General features: G+C 43.0%; 1 protein-coding gene across 2 annotated transcripts; it reads left to right on the forward strand.

Moving 5' to 3' along the window:
* Window positions 1-4,576: 4,576 nt before the first annotated feature.
* Window positions 4,577-21,417, forward strand: LOC106715544 (protein qua-1). Of its 2 annotated transcripts, XM_045682274.1 has the most exons (8): window positions 4,577-4,655; window positions 16,832-17,068; window positions 18,594-18,698; window positions 19,051-19,278; window positions 19,484-19,674; window positions 20,070-20,142; window positions 20,444-20,566; window positions 21,047-21,417. In XM_045682274.1, exons 2-8 carry the CDS (start codon window positions 16,895-16,897, stop codon window positions 21,272-21,274), a joined length of 1,122 nt encoding a protein of 373 aa, XP_045538230.1. In that variant the 5' UTR covers window positions 4,577-4,655; window positions 16,832-16,894; the 3' UTR covers window positions 21,275-21,417. The 2 variants fall into 2 exon arrangements, with proteins under 2 accessions (XP_045538230.1, XP_014364330.2); XM_014508844.2 differs by lacking the exon at window positions 20,444-20,566.
* The last annotated feature ends 203 nt before the right edge of the window (window positions 21,418-21,620 follow it).

Below are 21,620 nucleotides of genomic sequence, written 5' to 3' on the forward strand. Positions count from 1 at the left end.
GGCGTTTGTTGTGGTGTCAGGTGTCAGGGTTATCGACCTCAACCTCTGCTCACTGAACTAACCTTTGTTTAAATAATATAAATGTACAATCGTGAGACGGTAGATGTCGTAACAGATTAGGAATAATTGATCTTATCCACCGATTACTTAATAGTCTCGACAATATTAGTATATTATATGAGTATTATTTAACGGAGCGTCGGTGGCTCAGGCACTTGACTTGCAATCTGCAGATCCTGGGTTCGAATCCCGGCATGTACCAAGGTGTTTAACGATTTTCGATTTACATATGTACATTTATCCGACGTTCTTTCGGTGAAGGAAAAAATGGGCCAGCGTGGTAGACTATGCACCCTATACACCGCTAACTCAGGGTAGGCTCCGAGCCCCTCTGTGAGACGTATAGTGAGCTGATGATGATTATTTAACTGAATAGTTGGTTTTATGATTTGCCTCAGTATAGAAAAGAATACTGCAATAAATCTGAGGATTGCCATCGGCCACCGCGCCCCTTCGTCGTTCGCTGCAAGTCGTTGCAAGTCGCTGCAGTTTGCTGCAAGTCGCGGGTTACGCCTGTCTCATTGTTTTTTTAGACTTCTACATCTAAAATGTATATTAAACTATAGGTAATTAGCTAGAAGCAATAAAATTATGATCGTAGACCCTACAAAAAAATCCACATGTAGTGAATAAGTTTTTGACTTTAGCTGCAAGATTCGGATCGACTGTATACTTAGTTATAAATGTCATAAAATTAAATGAAAATTGAAGAAATTACACAAATAAAAGAGTAAGGTTCGCGGATCGTTGTACAGTCCCAGGCCTTACCCGGCCCTAGGCCCGGCGCGCCACCTATCCTATTACCTCTCACAGAGAGCTAGCCTTACATAACCCAAAATTAAATCACGTCGGAGTCGAGTCCACGCGATATAATCTAACAACCATACACGATCTTTACAGTTTCTTAATAATAATACCTTACTCGCCTGCTCTTGTAACTGCGAGGTTTTTTTCCATAAACTAAGCACACGACTATAATGGTTACGAAAAATTATGCAAATGACAGACATTAGGCGCACATCTCCGCTAGTTACGGGCCGTTACCGTTGCTTCTGAGAGTTTATCGGGGATGGGGCGCGGACGAAGCGCGGGCGGGTGACTCCGGCACGCACTAGACCTGCGCTGTCTGCACCTCGCTGCTGAACCGGCGTAAAGTAAATTGTCACTGAGCGACTGCTTAGAAATAGTCTGTACGTTTTATATTTAGTATACAAACCCATAAAAAAGTGAATCCTAAATTTTAGCGGATTTTAGCGCAAAGGAAGTTCATATTATGCTCGTATAATGCATGCATCTGGGTGCGAAAAAGAAGAGATAAATTTGTTAAATAAATAAAAAGTTATTGTGAAATTAATTAAAAAGAGGTTAAGTTGTAAATAAAAGTAGTTAAGTAATCAGTAATAGTAGGTAGATGTGACCCTCGACACGTGCGCGCAGCACTGCACTGGGAGCAGGCGCATGATGTGGTCGCTTTATAAAGGCGCAGACCCCATTGCGCAAGTGTCATATAACTCTAGACTGTAACAAATCTGAATTGTTGTTTTTACACGAGCGAGAAACTAAGCCAAGGCGGCGGAGAAACGCCGAACATTAAGTACACTGATTGCAATTAGCGTCGCTCGCACCGCGACCCCCGAACCCGCCCCCCGGACCTGCAACACCGCAGCCCCGCTGACCGCCCCGTGAAGTTAAATGGTTACTTAACCAGTCTTCTAGCATAGTATTCTTTAAACTTCTACTAATGACCACTAAACTACTTGAGTGTGGTAGATATATACATAGATAGAGATGTACTACCACCTACGTCCGCGCTTCGCGACATTTTCGCACTTCACAAGCTCGTTTGGGTCTCGGTGATTTCATGCACTTGTTTTTAACGACGGAAAATTTCCAGCTTGAGACATTCATAACTGCATTCACATTTGTCCGCGGCCGCGCAGACTGCGCCGCGCCTCGCCCGGGCTCTGTCTGCTCTTGATTGCGCGACGCCGCCTGAACTGCGTGGCCTCACTTGTACTCCACGTGGCCATCACTAAACTATACTACCAGCAGTGACATAACTTGTGCAATTCTTACTATATATATTGTGTACTATGGATAATGACTTGCTTTACATTTTGCAAATTGTTTTTGTGCCTGTCATGTAGCTGTAAAGACACTTATTAACACGATAGTGTCCCATGTAACGGCGGCAAAGAAGTGAGAAGAGGTCACGGTTAGAGATTAAAAAGATTTATTTACAAACAGTAGCACAATTTACATGCGATAAAAACATGTACTTTACATTACGAGGTCACATTTACTTACATTCAATTAAAACTGATACACTATCTGTATGTAAATTTATTGTAACAGTTTTGTACATAAATCTGTCCTGCAAACTTTGTCGTCTTAACACTAATCGAACAGGAGTGTATTCTGTTAGGAGATGGAACTTTGATTTACATTTATAATGTCACATCCACATGTTGAAGAGGCGCTTGTCTCTGTACAACACGGTGGGTATTATATTAAAAATGTACTTGATATAGCACGCTCAGAGGAATAGAAGCGACTACATAATAGGTACTCACAAAAGGCTTAAGCATAACAACATAATTACGAAACGCAACATACACGAGTGCAAAGTGATTTAACCCCAGAATGAGCGTGTAATATGACAGCTCATAATCGTTTCTTTCTTTAATTTATTCTTCAGTGAAATTGTGAAAAACTCAGTGGCGAGAGGTCGGAGGGTGCGGGGGTTTGCGACTGCGGCTTGTGCACATCATTTATCATTATGCTTATTAATATGTTGAAGTGTTTTGCTTTTCCAACAAGCGCAAAGTGTCGGCCGATATCAGTGCAACAGAACAATCTCCCGCACCTCGCCGCATTTTCCGCACTTCCGGCAGCACTACGCATCTCCAGCACATACCAATACAGAGGGCCTAAGATTTTCATCAATGATAAAATAAAAATTAACGACTACTTTGTCCCTTTCCATGCGGAAAATAATAATAATTGTCAAAGAGCGGGTTAAGCCTCGAGGTCATATCGAGGGCACGAAATAGTGAAACGCTTATTGAAATAATTCAATAACAACACGGCGATTATGTACAAAAGTTTCGAGAATTGCGATCAAGTAATGTTATTAAGTTGTATAGCGCGCGCCGTCGCTGAGACGCACTATGTAAAAGTTAATATGATGTATGTTACATATGTATATGTGAATGTGTCGTACTGAGAGACAAGCAATGTCGCCGTCGCAGCGACATGTTTGTATTTATGTGATAACGTAAATTAAACATGATGAAAAATAAAGTAATTTAAATTCATATAATAAAGTTATTTCAACAACAAGACATATATGTATGTATATCTCAATAACGCATAATGCAGCGCGATATTGCGCACTGATATTAACATAATATGTAGACAATGTCGAGATAAATTGAAGCGTGCTCAGCGCGATGCATCTTCCAGTTGACAGAATCAGCAAATCTGGTGTCTACGGAACTCTTAACGCTGCGCCGGACAAATTACATTTCAGGAAAAATTAGGCTATCACTAACACTAACACTACATATTATATAGTAGAAAATGCATTTATTTTTTCTAGGATAAGTTTATAACTGTACTTATTTACTGCTAACTTAAGTAAAGTTGTCATTCATCTTGGACAATGAAGTACCGTACGCAAGAGTGTACACTTAGATAATTATTTATATATTGGTCGTAGTAACATGCTTTTAAAAATTATGGGCACATCTCACAAAAAATGGTGTTTCAGTTCCAGGTCGGTGGCAAGTGACAATAGATAAAGGTTGGATAATGATATTTTAAAACCTTCTCCACAATTATGCGATTTTAACTCAATTGAAATGAGAAATTCAACACTGTCGCGTAAGTTTCGTTCCATAATTTAAGCAGGTACAAGAAGATAGAAGTGCGTATAGACTCAATAAGCTTTCCACCATCGAAAAGACACGATGTCCGCGTCGGCCGGCGACGTCCCAACTCTGCAATTACGCATGCGCCTGCGCCTTTCGTGTCAAACAGTGAAGCTAAATCATAATGTATACAATAACATTAATAGTATTTGTGATTTAGTATTTTTATTTACATTTTAAGAGTAGAAGAAAATCTGGCGATAAAGTGAACGGCATAGAAATGCGGAAGTAAAGAGAAATAATGAATACTGTTAATATTACACTTTAACAGTTTTTTGTTAGTTCTGTTTTTCACTTCTTTTAAGACCGGAAAGTCGCGCCGCCCAAACGTCGCGAAAGCTATACGTGTTTTTAAAGGGAACGTCACTTTTTACTTAACGTTATAGAGATCAAGGGGTGCGACAAAACAAACTGCTTACTTTATCGAATCGGGTAAATCATCAATTAATTGTGCTAAGTTTGATTCGGTCCAGCTCGGGTGAAGGTGAGGGCGGTGAGGGGGGGTGAGGGGGGGTGAGGGGCCGGTCGCAACGGGCGGGGGCGCGCGCGGACCCGGCGCGTGCGCCGCTGACTGCGGCACTTCGAGTCGCGCGCCCGTTCCGACTGCACGTGTCGCGCCCCGCGCTCCACACAGCCACACTCACGCCAGCATCGCCCGCACCGGTAACGTACCTCATCATCTTATACGCTTGTTTGCTTACGATCGCTCCGCACCAGCCCGTCGCGCCGGACACCCGCGCACGCACGCCATGCACGCACGCAATCGGTGTTACGATGTTTGTAGCGCCTGCCGGTTATGTCACCACTCGCAATGTACCCCTTGATCCGCGGCGAAAGTGCATCCGGAGAAATGGAGCCCAAGGTCACTCGTGCTTTCGGTTTCATACGGAATGCACGAGAAGGCGCCATGCCAAAAGGCCCGCCGCCACATCGCGCCCGCCCTATGTTTGTTTTGTCGGCTCGCATTTATTTACTCTCACGTCGATTCCATTAAAAGTTCATTTTCCACTCTTTTTGCACTTTGCCAAAGATCAAGGTCACGACCCCACCACCCTGTTACAGCTCGTCGACCTTAAGCCGAAAATACTCAAATAGTAAACAAACAAATGGTTAGTTAATAGGAACTAAATTATTGCAAGCGTTTGTATTTTTAACGTTGTTTACTCGTAAGTGTATAAGCAACTCTCATCGCGTCAAAGTTGATTAATAATCGCTTTAACTGGCGACGGCGAGTGCTTTACACATTGCGGGCCTCGTCCAAGCCGCAAGGCGCCGCGCGGGCCAAGGCCGAATGCTGTGGGACATTCGATTTGCGATTAATCAATAGCCGAAGAATGGAAAGCGGCTTGCGATAGTGTTGCGCTACGGACACCGCCGCGCCCCCCGCACCCGCCGCACCCCCCGCAACAGTAGGTAATGTGAGCGTTCAATTAATATCATACATTTTTTGACAGACTAAAATAAAAAACACTTTTGAATCACGCAAATTACAAACAAAATTTTGATATGCAACTAATTATTTACGTAAATATGTTAACAATTACTATATCTTTGCTTAGGCCTGAATTGTGTACTTTGTAAATCTGGCTAATATTGCTTATTAACTACATAAGTTAACGTCACAATCTTAGACTTGTATTCATATCTTATCTGCTATAACTGAATACTTTCGACTAATTAAACAATAAAAAACAGCGCCACTGCTATCTTATAATTGTTGTGCAAAAAAAACCTTATTCTTACAAACATTCTATAACAAAAAGCAACCTTGGATTTAGCAAAAACTTGATACAGTTAAAATAAATAATATAGAGGTAATAACATATCCACACTTCCTGTTCGGAGGTCAATCAGCGTTGCGAGGTGACGCCGGCGCACTCGTGGTGCCGCCCAGCTCATTCACTGTTCACAGACAATGAACATAGTATAATGGAAGCAGTACTCAGTACTCGGTACTCGGCAGTTCAGTAACAACAAAACACTCCTGAAAAAAAATTAGCTCGATTTTCTTGCCTCCTCGTCCACAAACGACTTCATCCGAAAATACAATCATACATCATCCGAAAATCCGAACCCAAGTTCCGACATACATTACTACTCAAACCGCGGTATTTAAATTCAAATAAACCTAAACGAATGTTTAAGCGAGGCAATTGAAGACAGGGTCAATGTGGGTGACGGTGAGGTAACGCGCCACGAAAGTGATGCCGTGAAGAAATTCTCTTGCAGCCAAAATGATCACGTTATGCAAACATCGTCGGCGGCAGCACGCGGCGGCGACTCGAAACCTCCGCGATATTGTTGACGCATGCTGTGTCACAAATGATCAATTACACTCGCTGTAATGGCTTTGCTCCTACTTCACCCGATATGTTTCACTGCGGGCTGCAACTTGCATCATAACAATCAGTTAATGTTAAATGCCAGTTTTTCACAACATAAATCTGTTAACCAACATTTCGTTTCATGTGCACGCAGCAATGAAAATGTGTAGTACACCGCACGCGCACGTGACTGCTGCACATTGTCACACTTACTTATACAGTAAATGTAGTGCGCGAGTTTATGCTAGAGTTAGTTAGAGAGATACCTCAACAAATTGACCATTGATAACAAATTAAGAAACTTATTGACTAACTAAAATTAACCAAATACAATATATAGGTACAGCATACAAACAATTTCTCAATTAGAGGTAAAACATTTGTGCATTCCACTTTCTCAATGAAACATATCACTTCCGTGCGTTATTTTTACATTTTGCAATATACCTCTAAACTTACCTACTTGTACAGTTTTTTGGTGTACATAAAAAGATGTTTATGTTTAATTCATGTATTTAAAACATAATGAGAAAAGTTTACAGTAGGACGTCACAAATATTTCAACGACACATTTGAGCTGAGCACGTGGCCGCGGGGGGCGGAGACGCGGCTTCCGGCGCGACACACACACACGCGTTTCCGTTTCCGCGCGTTCTTTACCTTAGCATAGCGGAGTGCCCGAGGCCCAGCTCAAGTGCTGGCACGCTGACAATGTCACGAACACGTTTAGTTTACATCAACTTTTTTTTAATTTCAATTCAACATAACTTTAACGCCGTTTAAGACATTAAATTTAAGTGAGAATTACTAGACAATGTAGCAACTATTGCGGACTGTATCCACACGACAATACGAGTATCAGCTCACATCCCTCATTCATTAGTGGTCTTGTCTATCCTCGGGAATGAAGATTATTGCAACTAAGTGTACACATTTTATTCTACAAACAGTGAACTTTAACATTTTGATTTCCACTAACTATAGGTATGAAATGATTCAAACAGAGATCAGTAAATATTATATGCAGGTGCTTCTTCAGTCCAACTCATTTACACATAATTGTAGAAGTATGTAATTTCCACTTGTTAAGTACTTAGTTACTTGATGTCTTACATACACAGTACTGTGTTTACGAAATAGTTTTCCTCGTGCGGCTCCGTTTGCGCAGAGCATGAGTTCTTTCCTCCCTCCCCCCATAGCCGGCCTCCCCTCACCCCGCACCCTACCCTCATCGCCCGCCGCATGCGGAAATCCAAGTCAGACCTCAACCGACCTTGTCTCACTTTTAAACTTTACCTCAATGTTTAACTCTAACTAAATTAACTCTACATTATTGGTAGATATTTTATTTTCTATTTAGGTAAGTAGTACATAAAATATTACTCCCTGATATTTTATTATGTAGTGTAAAATTAAAATTTATTGGATTACTTTTGTATATTTTTCATACAATAGACATTAGAGTCGTAAACATCTTGATTGCGGCTTTACGGAAACGGTACATCTCAGCATACGGTACCCGTAATGACGCTACAGTGAGGCGCGCGCGGCGCGTGACGTCATCTGCTGCGCAACGTCTGCGAGGCCGGAAACGTCATCGTCGCGTCGTTGGACGCATCGGGCTCGCGACCTCCTGACACCCTGACCGCCGCGTCGCTGCATCCGCCGCACTCGGCACACGGCACCCGGCACCCGGCTATTAATGATAATTTTCGTGGAGTCAGATTCACGATCACAGTGTGGTCTAAAGTCCTACATCGGAAATGTTATCAAAATTTGATTTAGTCTTGTATAAAAGTTAGTTTTATATTTGCACATGATATTACTTTATGTTAAATAATCACTTAGCCTTAAATATAATTTCGACACTCAAAAAACAAAGACATTTCTTCAGTCAAATATTTGAGTAAAAACATTCTGACCGTGCGCGGAAATCCGCGCGGCGCGTGACGCAACTGGGCCGCACTCGCCGGCGCTTGCGTCACCACTGCTTTCCCGCGTACACACTAGCACGCACACAATCTTACGCGCACACACACACTGCTCCCGTGCTACGGCCGCAGTCCGGGGACGCAAATAGCAGGTCAAGAGGTCCCGCAGCATCGCACTGGCTGCAGCTTATGCAACTCGTGCAGACCGTAAAAGTAAAAGTTTAAAGACCTTTTATTAGTGCCAGTTCTGATGTAAGATATTGCCATCGAATAATAATAACATGTGTTATAATTTTACGTAACATTTCTTTTGCTTTATAGCTTGTTCCATTCACACCTGACCTCTATGTAGTTTTCGAAGAATAGCCTGAAAAGAAAAATAATTATGAACCGGACGACTCTTAATGTAAATAGTTATTTTGTAAGGTGAAACACATTTTAAGAACAGAGTCACGGACCTGCGCCGCCGCCGGCAACCAGAGCAACTATCGAGTCTTATTTGACATTTCCTTGAAACGTACACATTTCGGTCGACTTGAAAAGATTAAGTTTTTCACAAAATTAAGTAGGTATCGCACTGACCTAGTTCAGGAGGTCAATTATAATGTGAAGGATTTACGATTCGCTGCGCAACCTTATACTGCTTTTATTTTTACACTTAATTACCGATCAACATTAACAGTCTACCGGCGACCTTGCCGGCCTGCGGTTGACAGAGTACTGACACTGTAGACATTATACAGTTACACAATATATGTAATTTTTAAAATGTAATCTATTATTGAGAAAAAGTATGTATCATCTATTTAAATTCTCACGACACGACATCGAAATGAATCGGCTATAAATTGTATCAACTTTTCACAACGCACACGACATCGATAGTTGTCCGAAGCAAAGTAAAACTTGCAGCAAATATTTATATAAAATCTGTATGATATTTGATTGCTGGCCACAACATAATTACGGTGTCTCATAATATACAGAGTTAATGCGGCGGGCGGCGAGCGGCGGTGGATTGCGCAAGCCCGCCGCCCACCGCCCGTCGCCCGCCGCCCGCGCCCGCCGCGCCTGCTTACCAAACTTTAGATTACGCTAAATATGTTCATTAACAAAACAATCGTCGTTATCGTAATTACCGACACGACGACCATCGCTCGATGCAGAGATTGTCTTTTGAAATGATTAAGTCAAGATATAGATAGTGTATCGGTTGTATGTAGTTAGTTCGCAGCGTCGTCGCCGCTACTGCGATATACTCGTAAATAGATCATTGTAGCGCTAAACAATAACCAGTACCTATAATGATTAACGCAATAATCGCACACACGAGTGACTGCGCCGGCGCTGGCGGAGTTACATTTCTTGCGCACTCTGACGTAACCATCTCAGCGCGACTTGTCGCTGCACCTCACAAACATAGCAGTAACTGTTACATATTTATGTATTATAAATTCGTCTCGAGGCAACTCCGAGGACGCTAATTCTGTTGTTCTCTTCGTAATCAACTAATCAAGATGTTGCAAACCTGACGTGCGTCATATTTTGACAATCAATTCAGTATAATTTGGCTAATTTGAACAATGCGACTGTCGCGCGGCGCTCGTCTCTACATTTACAATGAGACGCAGCCTTCGAAACAGGTCAATGTCATGACTGGCAAGTCTCACTCTCTGCAAGGAATGCAGAAAGGCGCGCGCACATTGCACACCGCACTCGCCGCGTCTCACGTAACATTTTTTTTTTCATCCATTTCACTGCGTTAAATGTTGTTGTTAAGTTTTGGGCGTCGCGACCTAAAATCGTTTTTGTATGTATATGAATATGATCCATTACACAATGCTGCTCAAAATAACAGTCACATTAATTTTAGATACATACTAGCTGTCGCCCGCAACTCCGTCCACGTGGGATTAAAAAAATAAAAACATAATCAGTAGCCTATGTAATCTTCCAGGCGATGTCGTCATCTATGCCAAATTTCAGCAACATCCATGCAGCTGTTCAGGAGATACCTTCTAACAACCATCCATCCATCTAAACATTCACATTTATAATATTAGTAAGATTATGTTCCGCTCAATTTAGGTCAACATAGATGGACAGTCGCCACACGAAGGTATGCGGGGGGCGCGAGGGGGCGCGCGGGGGGAGGGCACCACTTTTACTTTCGATGACGCCTCGTTCGATAACCGCCGCCTGTTAATGGAGCGCCGCCGTTACGTCACACGTGGCGGCCTCTCCGCGTATACTCTTTGTACATTATGTGCATACACAGTGACTGTTTCAATAATTTAAAGTACATACCATTACCATAGAGTGTGTTATTGTAAGAACTGTCTAACGCCGTTGAAAAGTTACCTCGAGCGTCCTAAGGGCGACATTGAGGTCACGTGCGTGCATATAAAAGACATCAACGTCCAATTTACTTTATTCCAGAACACGTTGAACTCTTTTCAATGTGATCACATACCGCCTTATTATAAAACGTGGTCTAACTATAAAACCTGGTTTAAACCTACATTCGAAGTGGTTTATTTAAAATTCATATTACAAAACGTAGTTTAACGTTAAACCTGGACTATCTATGGTAACAACTTTAAACCATTGCGTTCCCAGGTTCTATTTAGACCACAGATTTAGACTTATGTCAAAAGTGTCAAATTTAAGTTTATTCATTTGAATTTGCTATCCGCTTAGTTACGAGTTTTGTGCCTTATCGGATTTTTGTTAAAAATCTGATTTGGTTAATTTAATGGACATGGAAGACATTGAAGATATTGAAACATCTCCAATATTAGAAATGTCACGTCAACCTAATAAACGTCGAGTTCGTTTGGATCCTTTTGTCGAATTGTCGAATTGTCGAATGAAGATTTAAGACAAAAGTACCGATTTACTAAACATTTTGCGGAAAAAATAGTGGATCGAAAAAGTAATGCACGATTGTGCGACTAATTGACGCAGTATTTCCTAAAATATTAAAAATTTAATAATTCTTCCGGATCAAAGAAAGTTTTTAAACGTAGTAGTAAATGAAGTAGTAGGTAATTAATTATTTACTTTCTTCTCAGAAGTCCAATTTGCAGATCATTTTGCATATCGTTGATCCATTTTCAATTAGTTTATTGACAATTACACACGTAAAAGCAAAGATCGCGCGGGGCGGGCACTTTCGAAAGAATTCCGTTTGACGTGCTTTATTCTATTCCATTTTATATACATACCCGATAAAAGATAGCCAGATGTTACAACTTTCGCAGAAACGGAACGTTTATTATCGAATGACATTTAGTGAGCGAATGATTATCTGTCATAATCGATTGACCGTGGTTCAAATTCTTAGTTTATGAAGTTCTGCTTTGGTCTACGTTTTGTAATACGGATTCATTTAGACCATGGTTTTAGAGATTAAGCTAGACTACGTAGTTCGGGTTTAAACCAGAGTTGTTGAGATTTTTTGTAATAAGGCGGATAAAGTCCAGTAAAAGTTGTAGTTGGTTCAATTTAATATTAATAGACCACATTTGATTTTCGTCTGTGAGCTGCTTCAAAACATCGACTACAGTGAATGGACTTCAAATATATGTGAATCAAATTCAATCATAATGAAAAAAACCCAGATTAGCTTTATCGTGCCGATTGGCGACCGGGTGAGAGGACCCGACGGTGATGAAGGTATTGTAAAAATAAACATAACTAGTCATCAATTAAAAATAAAACTCTGAGCGACTATTTCTGTAACACTTCAGAAGACAATAAACTACCTACTAATCGAAAGACATCTAAATCAGATTTACATTTCAAAATCGGAAGTCGTTTTTACACTAGAGGCGATAACAGCGAGGCGAACGTTACCATTCTGGCGGTCGAACGAAATAAAAAAATCTTATTTGCACCGTAACTTTTGCTTCGTACGATAATCGAAAATCAACAAAACAAGTAAAATGGACGTGGAAGAAAAAATTGATTGTTTTTATAATTTAAGCATTGTTTACATGTTGTGTGAATATGCATCTCTCAGCCTCTCGTACAGCGCACACTGTATGTACTCAGCTATTACAATGCATTCCTAAAGTTTCTTACAAGTGACGCCGACAGCCGCGTGAGAACTAACTGCGATACCGACACACAAACATATATAACAAATATAAACTCGCAACTGCAAATCTCAAATAACAGTTTCATAGATTATCCACAAGTGACAGTTTATGTTATTTTAAATTTCGTTTTAATCTTAGTAATTTCGTTTAAATTATAAATGCGAATGTTTCCATGGATAGATGTTAATTTGAAGGTATCTCCGGAATGGTTCAACGGATCTTGATGAAATTTGGTAAACATGTAGAACAAAGTCTGGAAGAACACATAGGCTACTTTTTACGTTTTTTTTAATTCCGCGCGTAAACGCGGGCGACAGTTAGTGATACTAATATCAATATAGATCGCTTCAGGATATTCAGGGTGCAATTTTACTTACCTCGCAGCTGCTGCTCCTCGCCACTGAACCAACCACTGAGAGTCATACGACCAAGAGCTCAGGTTGCATAAACAAGCAACTTGTTTTTAATTTTTTTATTTATGTATTTACATTGAAAACCAATTATCCGCCTAATTTAGATCAGTGCTACTGCAAGTCGGTTAAATATGACTTGACAATAAAAAATAGGGGCTACAAAAAGTAAGCCAACTTCGTTCCATCCGGCACAAGGCGAAGAAAAACAGCTAAACGGCAAGGTCAGAGGCGCAGCGCGCGGTCTGCACCCGTACTCCAAATCCCCGCCCCCCGCCCGGCCACCCCTCGCCACTCAACATTTCGCAATTAATAAAAATTTAATAAACATTTTTTTGTTGAGGGCAATGACGCGGTGGAGATCGGCGCTGGCGCAGGCGCGGGCGCGGGCTGCTTTAAGCACGTTCATTTCCTTTCACTTTAGTTGCATTATTATTTAACTGTTATAAACACATATCGACGCAAGGCTTGATATTTTTCCAAACGTTACTAAAGTATTAATGTTGTACGTAATTTAACCTTACATAGGTACATGTATGATGTATGTACAGTGACCGCCTCCTGCTGCCGCTGCTTCCTCCTCAATGTCACAATAAAAACAAATACTTCGTACAGATTAATAATATATTTATTTAAAATTTTATATAATATAATATAAGTTGAAACCTTGAATTAACAAGTTTTAACTAATCATATGTAGGAATAATAATTTCAAGGTTTGTAATTTATAAAAGAAATTGAATATTATAAAAAAAATGTCATATCACTTGTACTCGTATTATCAAAATTATGTGTAATTGTACGAAGTCTTTGACAAAAGAAAACAGCTTATAATAATGAACACCGTCAGCAGTGTTAGTCAACCGCCGGCCGCCCTCACTCACTGCCTAAATTATTTTCTAATGACATAATAATTATGTGTTGCAGTCAGCCGCCAAGTTTGGCAACTTGTGGTAACTTATGACACCCCTCTGCCACTCATCAATCATGTTTCTTGCTTACGACTTAAAATAACTGTATTGCCTAAATTCAATTTCATATGAAATCATTTACAAATCTTCTTAAACATGATGATGCAGCCTTAAAGAAACAGACCCTCAACCTAACGGACAGTTATCGTCTCATCCTTCGAAATGTACTTCACAAACATTCAATAGTACGTACTTATATTATTGTAATGACCTCACGCTAAAAATATTTTCATCTTGATGGTTTTATGTGTTGTTGAAGTTCACCTAGACCTAGGTCCTAAACATGTTTCGTCACCTATATGATAGATACGAATGTATGAAAATTTACACTACGTTAAAATATTGCTTTTATTGCTTCACAATGAGCTGCTCCTGCGACACAATGCTAGGAGTGACGAACGATTTCGTAAGCTTTGTAAATTGTGTAATATACACGTATTATGATGTATATGAATATTAATTACAAAAGCATCGACCTCGGAATTCACCGCGAAATTTCACGCCGTACCAAATTAATAAATATAATCTAAAAGCGTATGCTAATCAACTTAACATAATGTGACCTTACAATTTTTTGTCGAGACATTACACAAGGCGGCACAAAGTCCGGTCCCCGGCGGTGGCGGTGGTGGCGGCGGTGGCGGCGGTGGCGGCGGCGGTGGCGGCGGCGGAGAGACCGCAGCGCGCACCAGACCTCGCTGTCAGAGCACGCGGTTGTACAACTTCTGTAGTTACTCAATGCCGCTCCTCTACAACCGGAAACTGTCACTTTTCTAAGCACATATCTGGGTCGTTGGCAATTCTTAGCTCTTTCCATTTTTACCTTTTTTACCTCTTAGAGAACAATCAATCAATCTAGACCAAGCTACATGCTTTATTTAGTTTTTCGAATAAAAAAAAGTTGTATGCGGCAAATGAAATTTAAACTTAAGTGTATCAAATGTTTCAAAAGTTTTACTGTTGTTTCAAATGTCAGTTCAAAATTAAAAGGTATTCTATGTTACAAAGCGCACTACATTGAAGTATTACCAACAAATGATTAAGATGAATTGATCAAAGTAAATTATGTTAAAGTAATTTATTAAGTAATTGAGAACAACACGTTTTCTTTAGAATCTCTAGACAAGGGCAGACCGTGTGTACGGAGCGTTAAATTGTTGCCTTCACGTAGGAAGCTGCAATAAACTCTAATAATTAGAGCATACATATTTTATATTAATAAGATAAAACTGTTCGCGTGTGTAATAATATAATTACATTAAAACGTGTAACTATTACATTCTGGTTTTAACTACCAGTAGGTACTGACGATAAGCTCAAGGCGGAACTCTACTAGTATCGTAAACCATTCGCACAGATTGTAAAGAAGTTTTTGAGTTTTATTTTCTAGTTAGATATTACATTTTCTCCGCTTTGTGACGCCTCCATACTAGAGTATGTGATAGTTGACATGTTGTTTGTTACAAAGCGTCTCTAGTGTCCTAGTATAGAGCCTGACGGGCGATGTCGAGGTTGCCGAACCCGCGCGGGCGGCAACACCGAGCCCGGCGCGGCCTCAGCTCGCTCCGGTTGTGTCACCGCGAGCCGACATATATCGGGCGCCGTTACGACACCGGCGCGGCTTAGTCACTCGCCCTCGCTCCGCCTGTCACTCCGATAGGACGTGACCAGATGACTGCGCTATCCTCCTAATACACCATGGCAAAACGTGACTTTTTTATTTTATTCTGCGAGCGAATGGCAATGAAGCTGGAGCCTGAGGGTGCGTTTCCACTGATGTGGAGATTTCGAGCAGTGGCATTGGGCAGTTCACGGACCGCACCGATCCACTCCCGCCCGGAACATCAGTGAAAACGAACTTCACTTCGACGCCGTTCACCCTGCCAGTCGCCCTACACCAGGTTCCGTTTCAAAAACTTAGCTGGTCTTTGTCCTCTCGGCTATTGCACATCGCAAATCGATTCATTTCTAATAAACAACGATCTAAAACGATCGTATTTTTTGTCAACTTTTGAACATCGCCGCCGCAATGATCGCTCGGTTCAATCCAATCAGATCCACTTTAGTTTCTGCGCCTGTTACCTTAGCCCATATATAGGTATACCAACGTACAATGTGAGTAAACTTCGAGGAGTTTTTGCAATGAAATATTTATAGGGATTCCAATTAGTTTGTTTAGTTATTTATGTTCTATACTACTACATCCTCATATATCGCAAGCCTCAACGCCGTGCGGTCGCCCGGCGCGGCGGTTGATCGGAGCAGCAGCGGCCGCGCTTCGCTCGGTTATGATTTGAATTAAAACCACCTAATTTACCTTCGGTGAGCGGCGAGCGGCGAGCAACCAGCGCGCTGTGTTGTAACAAGTCAGATGGCTATCGGCCGCCTTGGGTTTTTGCGCGTTTACCAACCGTCGGTACTCGTTAGCCTTGTGTACTCATATCACTGATTTTTGTTTAACATAAACAAGTTAATAGTTTTTATAACTTAAAGCGGTTTCGAGGTGATACGAGGTGAAACATCACCTCACAACCGCTATAAAGTAATAAGGTATTAACTGCAAATTATTAGTGCGGCGGCCGATGCTCGTTGTTGCCCCGTGCTAGCCGCGCACTCCCCGACATGTCGACATGCGACGCCGCGGTTGCTGCAATCCACAATATCGCTATCAAGGAAAACGATTTGACCATAATATAATTTTCGTCATAAGGCAATCAATTTTCAAAAATTATTTCACCAACCTTGGCATTTCTCGAAACCGGAGCAAAGCCGCGTAAACACAATTAGGTAATAATTTTTACTTTCCAAACGAGCGAAGGTTGACCGGCTCGCGGCGGCGGCCGGCCGTCACCGCACGCCGCCCGCTTTATTATTATTTATAAAAATATACTTTTAATATACAAGTGTACGGGGTGTGGTACGTACATACAAATAACAATACCAAGTTTAGGGAAATAATATGGTTCACTCTCGGCTAAAATACGGCTAAATGGTTTTTAATGGTAGTGAGAATGGTATATGATATAAAAGTGGTATATGAAGCATCCTTTTTTCTTTAAATTTGTATAAATTAATAAGTAAATATACTCTTTGTAAACAGATAAATAAGAATCGGAACGTCGAGATAATTGAGACAGCAGAGAAGTCCAGAGAATAAAAGACGATGAGGACCGCGGTGTATCTAGTGGCGCTCTGCATAGCGCTGAGCGCAGCAGCCCCAGCGCCTGAGCCCGCCCCTGCGGCGGACCCTGAACCCAACCCCGCACCAAACCCCGCGCCCTCCGCAGATGATAAGCCAGAAATCATTGAAATCATTGCCCCGGCTGCCAGCGCACAGGTAACCAATACCATTATTTATTATCTATAATTAATACTAAACCGGTGGCGCAGCAACTGGCATTAACGCAACATCGTTGTTGCGGTTTGTGTTGTGTTGTGTTGCACACAAGCTGCAAGCCGACAGCGACGGACGACCAGTACATATTCAGCACTGAACGTCTTGTGGAACCGGACTTGGCGCTGACATAATTATTGTATGTCGGTTACACACAAACAAAAATATTTCTTTACAAATTAAAATGCCAGCCAATAATCACTACGTTTATCAATATTTTTCCAGTCACCCTTTCTAAGTTTTAATTAACTAAACAAAGTTGATCTAAGTCAGGGACGAAATCTCTATTTCATTGAATACCTTTACAATAGCAATTTAGCAATACTATATTAATTTTATAACTGTCCTGTGTGTGTCCCTCGCGGTAGAGCGGAACACTCGCTGCCTGAAGTGAGATGACTTAAACCATCACATTCACACAGCTATGTCACTGCCGGCGACCACTAACGCCATCTAACAAAACCAAACAACAGTCAGCCGTAAATTATTTTATTTTCAGTGTCTTGTGGCGAATAAATTTTTCTAAAAAAAGTATACAAAAATATAAAGTTACTTTTGCTTCGTTAAGACGATTCACGTGATTCAAGCAATATAATAAATTTCCGATTACGGATTGTCTGAAATTTCAATTTTTTTTCGCACTTAAGTTTTAAACCTAATGTAAAGTTCATAAATTGTAATAATCAAAAGTCAAAAGATGCCTTGATTATACCTTGAAACAAAATAAAATTTTGTATAATCATAAAATAAAATATAAAAGCATGCGCCGGTGTAGGTTCCAGGTCATCGCGTACAGTAACCGCTCGCGTGTCCTCAGATGTAAATTGACTTCAACACAATATGTAGGTAGCTACGAGCGGCGGAGACGAGCCGCGTGCTGTGGGAACTTGTGTGGCCACTGTTACCTCATTGTTACCACTTGTGTACATTATAATGTACGCGGGATGTATCACGCCGATTGTTACCTTAAGAACTATTTTTTATCGATTTTGACAAGGCAAAGAACGGTTGCGATTACTCTCAAATGCATTAACCATTTTTTTAATATCAAAAGGTGGCAAACGAGCAAACGGCCACCCGCATTCGCCGAAACAGTAAAGCGACCGCCGCCAATAAACATCCGCAATTGCAGATGCGTTTCCTACCTTCAACTAACGAAGAAGGGGACGCACAGTAAGAGAATATTTCCCCTTCCCTCCTTCACCAAATCCATTTTCCCTTCCCATTCTTGCCTAATAAGAAAAAGGTGGGAAGGGAAATTGGACTAAATTTAGGCCTCCGGCACCACACTCATCAGACGAAACACGGAACTGCTTCCATTTCACGCCTGTTTTCTGTGTGGTCGTGGTATTTCACTGGGCGAGCCAGCCTATTCCTGCAACAGATGTTGTTGTTGCTGGTGTCTACCACTGTCACCAGAGTTAATTATCCTATGAGGAGTTGTTAAATGTCTATGCTTGTGCGGCAGGAGACACTGGCGACGCTGAACCTGGGCGCGCCGGGCTCCGAGCTCAGCGAGCGCAACAAGCGCACTATCGGCATCCTGCGTCAGCTCTTCCCCACGCTCACGCAGGTAACCCCTACACTTTCATACAGACCGTATTCATACCAATCATTGTTCAATTAACTTGTAACTAACCGTTGGTTTGTGAAACCAAAATCTCTGTATATTCTTTGACAAAACAGATATAGCAATATGTTTTAAACGGGGATTTTGGTTCCATCAACCCACGATAAGTGAGACAAATAATAATCTTAGGTGTTTTATTCTCTGGCGTCAACATCGGTTTCGCAGTGTCCTAAGCGCTGCAGCTAATTTCAGGTCCAGGATGACGACGGTGTGGTAAAAAGATATTTCAGGGGCATCGGTTTACTTGTACCGAGTTGCTCGGACGTCGCCTTCCTAAGCGCGATATATGTTCTAGATAATCGAACAAAAGGTACAGCAGCTCACGAGCGTGGTGCTGCGGACGTTTGGACCACTGTTCCTGCGCCTTTTCCTAGGAGGAAACCGCAACCAGGGCCGCATGAACGGCGGCACCGTCGACCTCGAGGACGACGACGATGACGACGATGATGACGACGACGACGTCACCACCACGACCAGCACCACGGAGTCGTCGCGTCGCAAGCGCGCGCTCTTCTTCCTGCCGGTATGAGGTCGCATGTGGTCACCCCCAGCCTGCCCGGAGACGGCAGCGCGGGCGCGCGCAGACCGCAAGCCCTCCACCGCCATCGTCACGTCACCGTCACGTCACGTCACCGTCACGATACCGCCCTCCATCGCATCGTCGCCGCCATCACATGATCATCGCCCCCTCGTACAAACCGGCAACTGACCTCGACGCCCTCTTGCAGAATTCGGTCGCCGAAGATAACCTACTGTCGGGCGCGGAGTCGCAGCAGGCCGAGGTGCGCGTGGCCTTCGGAGAGGGCTCCGACCAGCAGACCGCCGACGACCAGCAAACCGCCGCGCAGACAAACGCCGCCTCCATCGACGAGATCACCCTCGAAGACGCCGACGACAATGAGGAGAACAGGAACAAGAGGTATTTTGTATTGTATATAGTGCGTCGGTGGCTCAGGGGTTAAGCACTTGACTTGCAATCTGTAGGTCCTGGATACGAATCCCGTCATGTACCAATGTTTTTTTCGATTTACATATGTACATTTATCCGACGTTCTTACGGTGAAGTAAAACATCGTCATGCAACCTGCACATATTTAAGAAGAAATTCAATGATATGTGTGAAGTCAACCAACCCGCACTAGGCCAGCGTGGTTGACTATGGCCTAGTCACCCCTAACTTAGGTAGACTCCGATCCCCTCGGTGGGGACGTATAGTGCTGACGCCCTGACTCTCGCCCTTCCACTTTAAGTTCAAATAGAGGATATGACTGCCTTTAACAACATTTGTTTTAAACACTATCATGTTATTTTCAGATTCCTGAACTTCGGAGACTCTTCGGGCTCGTCCGGCGGCGGGTCCGGAAATTTCTTGTTCGATATCGTGCGAGTATGTATTAATTTATATATATTTTTCCCGCGTTAAACTGCGACCTCTATCTAGATAAAATCTGGGTACAAATAAATGTTGCGTAATCAATGTGAGGTTACAACCGGCCAAACCATACCGAGTTGCTAGCAGCCCGCTCTGCTTCGAGTGAGCACTTTTCACATTAAAGAACAGAAGTGCACCGAGTAAACGAGGGCTTAAGGTTGCCAGGACGGCATGTGCCTGTTCAGGAGGTCGCCGAGTTAGAGCTCGTGCCGTCGTGTGAGACGCGCCGTGCGAATGAGGAGGTATGATGTTGCAGCAGCCGGCCGAGGCGATGGCGCGCGCCGCGGGTTCCGCCTTCCGACTGTTCGCGGGAACCGACTCGCTCAACGTGGGCTTCACGGCGTCGCACTCCGCCACGCTGGACCCCAACGACCCACAAGTATACAGCTCGTCACTCGCCGCTCGCCACTCTCGTAGTTAGCAGTATCAGCGGCGCGCGGCCGCCACGGCCCACGTGTCGCGCCGCTTCGCTTGGCGCTAGTGTCGTGTCGTGTCGTAGATGTTGTGTCCTCGTATATCCGGTTTTCCTTCTTTCCCATCCTCTGTCGTGTATTTTTAGTCACATTTGATATAATATATTTTTTTATTTTATGTGCATGTTTATAATTTTAGTTAAACTAACTAAAGAAGTAATATAATGTAGCAGCTAATTTAGACTAACAAAGTAGATACTTGCAGAGGTATAACAAAGCAAATTACTAACGACGCGTCGTCGAAACATTTACAACACAAAAGTAATGAGAAGAAACACATCGTTACTCGTAGAAGCGATACTGAGCAGCGCAGCACCGGTAGCGTAGAGCAGCAGCAGCATGCGTGTGTAAGTGCCGAGTGTAATGTGTGTGTGTGCGTGTTGCAGCTGGTTGCGGGCTCCTCGTCGGGCTCGGCCGGCGGCGAGGCGGGCGAGGGCGCCGAGGCGGGCAAGGGCGACAACCTGACTGAGGGCGTGCCCGGCCCCATCACCCGCCTCTTCATCATCGCCAACCGCGGCATCGCCAACCTCATCCAGGACCTCATCCTCCGCATCGCGCAGACATCCGAGAGGATAGTCAACTTCAAGGCGCGGCTCATCACCTCCATCATCTAATGCGCGAGCTCCTAGACCAATGTCGGAGGGTCCGCCGCGCCGCAGCGTCGGCCTCGCGCACTCGCCACGGCTCCGGCGGCCCGTCCGACTTGTCCGCGCCCCGGTCTCAATTTGCTCGTCTCCCTTTCAAATTGGGCTCGAGGCTGAAGAGCGGTCGCGGCCGCCATCTTCTCGGCCGAACACTTTCGTTACTCGACTGACCACGACAGACTGTGTGTCTGTGTGTATGACTCGGGCTCTGCACACAGTTGTCTCGCTCCGACCGCGATGTGTGTTCGCGGTGGAGGCGAGGCTAGGTCGTGGCCCTCGGGTCGGCAGTGGTCGGCGGCGGCGCGCCCGCGACCGC

This window comes from Papilio machaon, chromosome 18 (assembly GCF_912999745.1).
Source record: "Papilio machaon chromosome 18, ilPapMach1.1, whole genome shotgun sequence".
Classification (NCBI taxonomy): Eukaryota; Metazoa; Arthropoda; class Insecta; order Lepidoptera; family Papilionidae; genus Papilio; species Papilio machaon.